This window comes from Hyalella azteca, unplaced genomic scaffold (genome assembly GCF_000764305.2).
Source record: "Hyalella azteca isolate HAZT.00-mixed unplaced genomic scaffold, Hazt_2.0.2 contig9153, whole genome shotgun sequence".
NCBI lineage: Eukaryota > Metazoa > Arthropoda > Malacostraca > Amphipoda > Hyalellidae > Hyalella > Hyalella azteca.
In genome coordinates, this window is record NW_025939230.1 from 366382 (window position 1) to 376212 (window position 9831).

At 40.9% G+C, this 9831-nt stretch overlaps 1 protein-coding gene across 1 annotated transcript; it reads left to right on the forward strand.

Moving 5' to 3' along the window:
• The first annotated feature begins 1745 nt into the window (after positions 1 to 1745).
• On the forward strand, positions 1746 to 4205 carry LOC108671043 (trypsin-1-like). Its single transcript, XM_018158526.2, has 3 exons — positions 1746 to 1851; positions 2468 to 2691; positions 3084 to 4205. The coding sequence occupies exons 1-3, from the start codon at positions 1809 to 1811 to the stop codon at positions 3603 to 3605; spliced, it is 789 nt and encodes a 262-aa protein (XP_018014015.1). The 5' UTR covers positions 1746 to 1808; the 3' UTR covers positions 3606 to 4205.
• The last annotated feature ends 5626 nt before the right edge of the window (positions 4206 to 9831 follow it).

The window sequence follows — 9831 nt, forward strand, 5'->3', positions numbered from 1 at the left end:
GAATATAAAGATCATAGAAAACAAGGTAAAAAGCATAAAGTAACTTAAGGAGTAAATTTATACGAGGTTAAGGTAAACTAAATAATCACCTGAGATTAAATGCCACTCAGTGTGCTTACGCACTTTTTGGAAGAATTGAATTGGGCGAAAAAAGAAAAAATCAGTTGAAGGTGGATGCTTCAGACGGAATTAAAGTAAGAATAGTTGAAGATTGGTGCGTTGAAGTAAGATTAAAGGTAAAGCGATTCGGCGTGAACTCTAAATATAGAGCTCTAGTAGAAGCCTCATCGAATTAATGTTGAATTATTGAAGTTGAATTGAAATAAATTAGACAATTGAAGTCTGAAGCATCGCACACGTTAATTAAGCATAGATATGAGCGAACTAAACAAAACGAAAGAATATCGGGCACTCAAACCAAGGAATAGATAAATAACAGAACAAGGAAGAAATTTAGACTTATGGTTGAATGCTGGTGAAGTAGCGGCGGCCGACGACAGGCAGGCTGGAGATAACGAAATTTAGTGTGTCTACGGTGGTGTATCAGTGCGAAATTTTCTATTTGCGGAAACCCGGGTCTGACCTAAATTACCCTAACATTAAACTTACCTTAGACTAATCTTAATATTACCCAAACATAAATTATTACTAAATTTCAGTTTAAATAATAGAAATATGATTAACGGTGGGAAATGTCCCACAATCACAAAAAATGTTAAATCTGATACATCGCATCAAAAATACAAAAATTATCTGCTCTACTTAAACTGAACATTGTTAGAATACATATCTTACAAGATTTAATGGCGTACTATGTCACTGCCTTTGCTGACTTGAAGATGTTGAATAGAAAAAGTCTACTCTTAAGTATCAGATTGTTGTAAACTCAGGGATTTTAATTTCATAGTCTTTCTCGTGCTTAGCGTTTGGCAGTGATCGTATGCAGAGGGCTACTGCTATTTTCATTGAGTTATTATCAATTTTTTTGCAGATGGAGGGTATCCGGTTATTTTACATGTATATACAGTATATGGTTGTGACAATTTTCATTGTTTTTAGTTTTCATGTCATCAACGTTTTCTGTTGTAGTATTCCCAGCAGGAGCAATTCGTCGACCTTTACACTAGCAAACGTAACCACGACGAATATTCAATCCGGGGACTTAGTCTGAGAGATGGCCCGTGTTGAGTCAAATTAAGCCGCAGGCTCCACGCCTGGTGGTGCCTTTCCGTCAATTCCTTTAAGTTTCAGCTTTGCAACCAGACTCCCCCCGGAACCCATAAACTCTGGTTTCCCGGTAGTGGGGAGCTGCCCGCCGAGCCCGTTAGATAGGATGCTCGCGCGGATTGATGGTTGGCATCGCTTGAGATTCCTCGAGATTATTTGTGTGTTGCGTCTCATCGGCTACAACCTCTGGTCACACCTCGAATATAATTGAACATATTTTTCGCGTGCTAGTCTCGTAATTTCCGTTCCGATCATATAACATTCTGCAAATACAAAACGTTGTTCAGCTCTACTTTTTTTATTGTTGCCGTTTTGTTAGAGAGTTAAGGTAAACATTACCCAACCGCACCTCGGCATTTGCCTCCGGCTAGACTCACACTTAAATTACAATTTCCCCTGTTTCGCCAGCTGTGCTGATGAAGAGCTGGGGAAATATTTTTATCTGAGTGAAGAAATAGATTACGTGCCACTCGGAAGTAATCGTGGTGAATTCGCCCACGTTGATTAGGTATATTGTGTGCTAAAGTATAAATTGAGGAAGTCGTGTTAACGGACATCATACAACCACACAAGCGTTAATCATGAAGGTTGTTATCCTGTGTTTAATGGCTGCTTCTGCCGCAGGTAATCTTGATCATTCAATTAAGTATTAAATAAGTTGCTTTTTTCAGTGGCTGAAACCTAAAATTTGTCATTATTTAGTCAAAAATGGGTACTTGTAGAGCAAACCATTTGATACGCATATTTTTGAGGCAAATGCTCACTGAAATGGGGAGTGTAGCCTTGTTTTTATATATTTAAATTACTATCTATATTATTATAAAAACTGATAATTCCGTGTTTTAAGTCAAATAAATATCATAAAATTTGAAATAAAACCTTGATTCGCCTATGCATTGAAAGGTTCATTGCCAGTCAGTTAAGATATTTAGAATATTGGTAACTAAGTCCGGGTAAGAAGAAAAAATGTTTTACGTGAAAATTGCCACAATTCAACAAATTCTTTTATTTATTCTTAGCAGGTAGTTTTCGGCTGAAGGCTCATATTTCATCCGCTGCGGCAACACCGCACTCAGATCTATTAATACTATCCATATTATGCATCATTCAGAAAACAGAAGAGAATTAATTTATATATTCCGTATTAGATTAGAAAAACGTCAGGGAATTTTTCAGTAATATTAGATGCAAGAAAAAATTGACGCAATGTTAAAAAATTAGATGCAATGTTTTCTCCCAGCGGCTCCGTCGTCCATTCCTCGCCTCAGGAAAGATCAGGTCAAGATCATCAACGGCACCGACGTCGCTCCGGGGGAAATTCCCTACCAACTGAGCTTCCAGCAGCTGGATGGAGAGGGTTACTTCGACTTTTGCGGCGCTATCATTTACTCCGAAAATTGGATGATAAGCGCCGGTCATTGCGTCGAAGATATCGTGTACTCAAACAACTTAACTGGCTTCAAGGTACATTATTCACACTGATGATTTATGTATACATAATTCACACTGCACTCTAGGTACGTTTTGTTTTTGAAAAACAAAAGTAGTTTAAAATGTTTCCTGTTACAATACCACCAGTGAGTGAATGCACAAAGCTCAATAACCAATGAATATATCCAGTTCGGTGGCATTGGATCATTTCTCATATTCGATTCAGGTAAAAAATTTGTATGAAACTTTCAAAACGGACGCAAAATAACGTAATGCATTACGTATGTTCAAAATCTCTTAGTCCGAATTTTTTTCACCGAGTAAATACATCTTAACCATCAACTAAATTGAAATGAAATTAGAGAAGAAATTAAAACCTCCGGCTATGAATTTTATGTTCATTAATTTTTAATATTTCTATCCAGGTCGTTGCAGGAGAACACTCACTGTCTATCTACGAAGGGACCGAACAAAATAGAGACATCGTTCAAGTAATCCGCCACGAGAACTTCGATCCTGTGACATTAGAGAACGACATTTCCTTGATAAAAGTTGCTTCACCACTGGTATTTAATGACTACGTCCAACCCGCCAAACTGCCCGAGATGTACCAGGAGTTCGTAGGCAATGCAGTCGTCTCAGGATGGGGTGAAACGATAGTGTATTTACAAGCTCCTGATATTCTACAGAAAGTCACAGTTCCGATTGTCAGTGATGAAGATTGTAAAGCAGACTACGCGGAAGGTGGACCCGTCCTGGACTCCATGATGTGCGCAGGTGAAGCAGGAAAGGACGGATGCTACGGCGATTCCGGCGGTCCCATGACATGCGACGGATACCTCTGTGGGGTGGTGTCTTGGGGACACGGATGTGCCGAGGCTGGATACCCGGGGGTCTACACACAAGTGTCTTATTTTGTTGACTGGATTAAAGCGAATGCTGTCTAAGTAGAATTAAGTTCCCTCTAGTTGATCTGAAGAAAAGGAGAGTATTTTTGGTAGTAATTACCACTACCATGTGACATATGTAGATGCTTAGCCAAATAAGAATAGTGTTCACGTCGACAAATCTTTCTACTTTTTGCATTCTTGCATTCAAAATCCTTGCCGGTAGTTTTCAATGATCCTACAAGGGCCCAAAATATGATTTAAATAATCGATAGTTCCTTGAATAACAGAAATACTGCACTTCTCAGTTCATTCCAATTATTTTGTAGTCACTGAAACTTTATAATTGCAACAATCGCGCTTGAATTTCTTCAGAAAGTCTGGAAGACCCCATTGCTTCGAGAAGGCAAATTAGCTGTCATTTGTAAACAAATTTGTTTTCTCTATATCAGTGGCGTCTCCCTCGCAATATACATAAGTCTACTTGCATTCACTGCATTAGTAAAGCCTCTATAAACACAAGTGTATGTTAACTTCCATTCACTGCATCAGTAAAACCTAGATAAATTTAAGCGAACTTTCATCAACTTCATCAGTAAAACCTAGATAAATTTAAGCGAACTTGCATTAACTTCATCAGTAAAACCTAGATAAATTTAAGCGAGCTTGCATTCCCTATATCAATAACGTTTTACACATGTCGACCATTGTTATCTGTGTCACCATGGTCGTCGTTGAGCTAAAGGATCAAAGGTACCAGAGCGCCCTTGCGAAACCGTGCCTAGACAACAGTAGACATTGTACAGGTAACCAGACAGCGCATCGCTGGCAGTGAAACACAGAACGTATACTGGCAAGCGTGAACGAGGTTCAGCAGTCTGCATATGACGAGTATAAAAGGCATATTGACACCGATGTCAGGCACATCGCATATCAGCTATTGTTCGCTCTATTATGGTTCCATAGAGAGTTGTGCACTTTAACTCTACACATCTTCCCCCTCAAATTGAGCCCTAAAATTAACTAAGAACTATTGAGCAATTAGGACATAAAATTGAAACTATACTGAAACCTAAAGCTTAAAACTTAAAATTGATACGTATGCAAACTGGATACACTTCCTATTTCCAAACGAACAAGGGATACGTTTTATTTCATTCGGCAACATCAACTCTGATATCTAATAACAGGTTTCACAATCCTACCATTCCTAGTCTTCCTCATAAAAACACCACCGTCCAAATTTGTGCCACATGCAACAGGAATATTCTGTTGAGGTGCAACCCCCTTTTTGAGGGCGAAAAGGGTCAGATACAGTGTGAGCAATACAATATCGGCCTACAAATTTCCTGAACGACGACGAAGTGAATTGAGGTTCTCCATCGGACCGTATATGCTCTGGTATCCCATAAGCGGCAAAAACACTTTTCAAACCATCAACGACTGCTGTTGAATCAGCGTGATGCAATTCTACAGTTTCAAACCATCTGCTGAAATAATCTACAATGATGAGATAAGTACGATTTCCCAGATGAAACAAGTCCAAACCTACTTTCTGCCATGGGCGCTCAGGCAGCAATGAGGCTCTAATTGGTTCTTTGTGGTTTTTCCTACGATGCATCTGACAAAATACACACCTCTCAATAAAGTTCGTCATATCCTTAGCCACGTTAGGCCACCACACCGACGACTCCACCCTGCGTCTACATTTATGAAGGCTGAGATGACCGTCGTCGTGCACTCTCTTAAGAATAAGAATCTCCCGCTGCACGAGGTCAGGAATCACGATTCTATTCCTAAAGACTAGCAAATCGTTAACGACACTAAGATCTCCTCTAGCAGCATAAAAATTTGATAGATTATTTACCATTTCGTCAGGCCACCCATGCAGGATATAAGATTTAACTCTAAGCAGGACTGGATCTTCAGTTTGCATTTGTAATATCTGAGAAAGCATCCTATCCGAACCGGGAAAGTTGGAAACAACTGCTGCAGAATGCGCCTCGACCTCCTGTTCCAGAGCACAGACTGTGCTATCCACACCTGCTTGCTTACACCTTGACAGAGCGTCGGCAATAACCAAGAACTTACCGGGAACGTATTGAGCCACTGGCGAGTATCGGGCTAACCTCATCAACAACCGCTGACATCTCAATGGAGCGTCCGGCATTATTTTGCTATTAATGAGTGGAATGAGTGGCTTGTGGTCCGTCTGCAAAGTGAACTCAAGTCCGTTGAGATACGAATGAAATTTCTCACATGCCCACACGCATGCTAGGCACTCTTCCTCTATTTGAGCGTAGTTTCGTTCAGCGGAAGTTAGACTGCGAGAGCAATAAGCAACCGGCTTCCACCTGCCACCATGAGACTGCAACAGCACGCCACCCAAACCATACGAGCTCGCGTCGGCCGAAACAACCGTCGCTTTGCCCGGATCGTAATATGCCAGCACGGGGTGACAACTCAAAACTTTCTTGATATGCTCAAATGAGCTACGCTGCGGCTCGTCCCAAATCCACTGTACATCCTTTCTAAGTAATTCATTCAAAGGAGTCAAAATAGTTTGCGCCCTCGGAACAAATTTTGTCAGAAAATTAAGCATTCCAAGTACCTTCCGCAGATCTTTCACATCTTTCGGAGCCTCGAGCCGCAAGATTGCATCAACTTTTCCCGGACTAGGAGATATCCCACATTTATTGACCACGTGGCCGAGAAATTCAATCTCTTCTTTGTTAAACAGGCATTTTTCCTTATTTAACTTAAGACCACTTTTCGCAATCCTATCCAAGACATCGGCTAGCGTTGCATCGTGCTTTGCCAAACTATTACCGAATACCACCACATCATCCATGTACACAATGACATTCTCAATACCCTCAAGCAGCGCCTGCATCTTTCGCTGATAAATTTCCGGCGCTATGTTAACTCCCATTGGCAATCGCTTAAACCTATATCTACCAAAAGGAGTAAGAATGCAGTATAATCTCTAGCGCTCGCGTCTAATTGTACTTGATAAAATCCTGAAGCAGCATCAAGTTTTGAAAAATACTTTGCTCCTGATAGTTTGTACGACAACTCTTCAAAGGTAGGGATCGGGAACTGTTCTCGCTTCAAACTACGGTTAAGCTTCCTAAAATCAACGCAAATGCGAACTTTTCCCCCCTTCCCGCTGCCGGAACGCACTACTGGAACCATGGGACTTGTCCATTCAGTTGGAGTTTCTACTTTCTAAATTATCCCCTCGTTAAGCATATTGCTGATGGCATCTTTAACTGGTCCCAGCAAAGGGATTGAAATGTTCCTGGCAGATTTTACGGCGTAAGGCGTTGTGCGTTCCTTAAAGTGGAATTTCACCGGGGTCGTGTCCCAAATACCAAATCCAAATAAGGAGCTGTCTACACGGACTTCGGCCAATAGCTTAACCAATCCCAGCGCCACTGAAGCTGCCCTACTCAATATATTGTTAGTCTTGTTTTCGCGCGGCAACACATAAAATGATTCCTGAAAGTTTTCGCCCTTATGAAATATATAGCACTGACACATACCTAAAATCTGCAATTCGCCACTAGGAGTAAGCAATCTCGTGCGTGCCGCTGCTAAAACAGGCCTAGGTCGTAGCTGTAAAAAATCATTATAAGCTAAAAGGCTAACGTCAGCTCCTGTGTCTATTTTAAAATTCACTCTAATCTTGGTAGACGAGTCACAAAATAAATTCAACTCTACTAGCCACTGCTCTGAATTCTTAACGTTACATTCACCTATGAAGAAGCTGTCGTCACTGTAGTCTTCTCGAGCCTGTGACGCGTTGGTGACTTCCAGAATTTGGCCACTTGACTTCGAACCTTTGCTGCCCTCCTCTTGACGGCTTCTCGTTGCAAGACTCGTGTCTTTACACATTCTAGCGAAATGGTTAAATTTGCCACAGTTATTGCACTTTTTCCCGTACGCGGCGCATTTACCTCTACCATGGCTAAACCCACAGGAGGAACATCCTGGGACGTCGCTTCCCAGTTGATGCGCGGATGGCCGCTCACGATTGCTGATCACTGGTTTACGATTGCCGCTGACTACGCAGACATATTCGGCGGGCTTTTCTCCCTTCTCCACGCGTCGAACGACTTTGACGTCACAGTAAGACCGAGTGAATTCCATGACCAGATCCAAAGTATTTATCCCGGTTGCTCAAGTAAAGATGTTCGAGTTTCTCCACAAGTTTATCGTCGGCTATCCCGGCGACGAACTGATCACGAATTCGTTCCTTTTTTGTCGCTCCAAATTCGCAATCTCCAGCCAATACGAAGAGGGCTCTCAGATAATTCTCCTCCGTCTCACCGGTCTCCTGATTCCTACGCTGGAACTGTCGCCTCAGCCGAATAATATTCAGTTTAGGCTTAAAATACTCGTCGAATTTACCGAGGACCTTCTCAAAGCTCTTCCCCTCTTCCACGGACAAGCTGAATGTCTTCATAACATCTTCGGCGTCCTTGCCCATACAATATTTGAGGCTGGCAATCTGGATCTCGTCGTCTTCGCTGTCGAGCTTCGTCACTTTCCTGAATGTCATGAAGCAGCTCCTCCAAATGTCCCATTTCGGTTCGTCAAAATTCAACTGATCTGGAGCACGATACTGAGCCATCCTGATTTAGTTCGAACCGGGGCACCATGTACAGGTAACCAGACAGCGCACCGCTGGCAGTGAAACACAGTGTAACACAGAACGGTTACAGGCAAGCGTGAACGAGGTTCAGCAGTCTGCATATGACGAGTATAAAAGGCATACTGACACCGATGTCAGGCACATCGCATATCAGCTATTGTTCGCTCCATTATGGTTCCATAGAGAGTTGTGCACTTTAACTCTACACAGACATCACTAATTGTCACGTTCAAAAACGTTCACTATGAGTTCGGCTGTGCTCCAGTTGTCGCCATTTATAATAGAATCCTAGTCTGCAAGTAGCGAGCCAGAACTCACCGACCCTGCCTCTAAATACATTATATTATTTTACTGTATTGAATCGTTTCCAATTTATAACATATGATGTCATCAAAAAATAATTACACACAAAGCTAATCACTTCACTTTAAGTTTCACGGAGGTTGAATTAACGTGGCACGCGATGACGCCCTGTCTGCCGCAATAAATGCATGGTCCTAGGGCATACTTTCAAAACTCGCTAAGTGAACGTAAGTACTTACGCTCTATTTTCTTGTCTATGATTGGTGGATTTTGCTTGAAAGGCCGTCACTGATTGGCGGATGAACTTACGATCTATTAACTTTTTTTGAAAGTATAGGCCCTGGCCAGTAAGAAAAGTTGCCTCTCTGCACATATCAAATTGCTGACTGCAAAACTGCAATGTTCATATTTAGTGAATAAAAGTTGAAGTGGATCTTGTTATCTTCCACCTGCACTAAATTTAATAGTTCACATTGATCTCCATTGTTAGAAACTTGGAAACTTTTGATACTTTTCAACGCAAATGTAAAGTTGACAGTCGAAACATTATTCTCCGAAATAGTAATTATTTTGCTAATAAATGGAAAATTCTAAAATTTACATCCGCTGTGGAATTTTCATCGGAGTGAAAGTAAGTACGCATCAATTTCATCCACTAAAACAAATAGGCAATATTCTTTGACACTCTCTTCAATATAAATTCTCTGGCAATTTTGAACATGTTTCAACTGAGCTGGAAAAAAATTACATAACCCTCAGTTACGGATCGCTTCAATTGTTACGAAATTAATTTTGTGGGTAAATGCAAACAACAAAATTGTATGCCCTTATCGATAATCATTTTCCCACAAACGGTTGATATATCTGGATTCATATAAGTATGTACCAATGGAAAATATTTTATCTAAAACTCATCAAGAGGTAATTTTTTTATTCATTAAAATTCATTGAAATAAGTGAAATTTATCATGATGTTCCTCTCATGACAGTTGTTTTTAATATTTAATAGAGAAGTAACTGAGAAACAGCAGTCCCCCGTTATTTGCGTCAAAAGCCCAGTCGACTTCTACCTCATAACATAACATAACATAGTGATGTCGGCTCTGAAGTGTAGGCCTGATGTGGCCTGTCGCCGATTCTTTTCCATTTCGTGCCTTGTTCATAGAATCTAAACTCGTGTCATTTGACCGGATCTTTTCATGACTGGCGATAGTTTGAAGAAGCTACTAGACTTCCACCGGGTTCGATAAGGAGCTAGGCATTTCAAATCTGAACATATATTTTTCCATAGCTTTATCTAGTCTGTTCTTGAACGCGTTCATACTT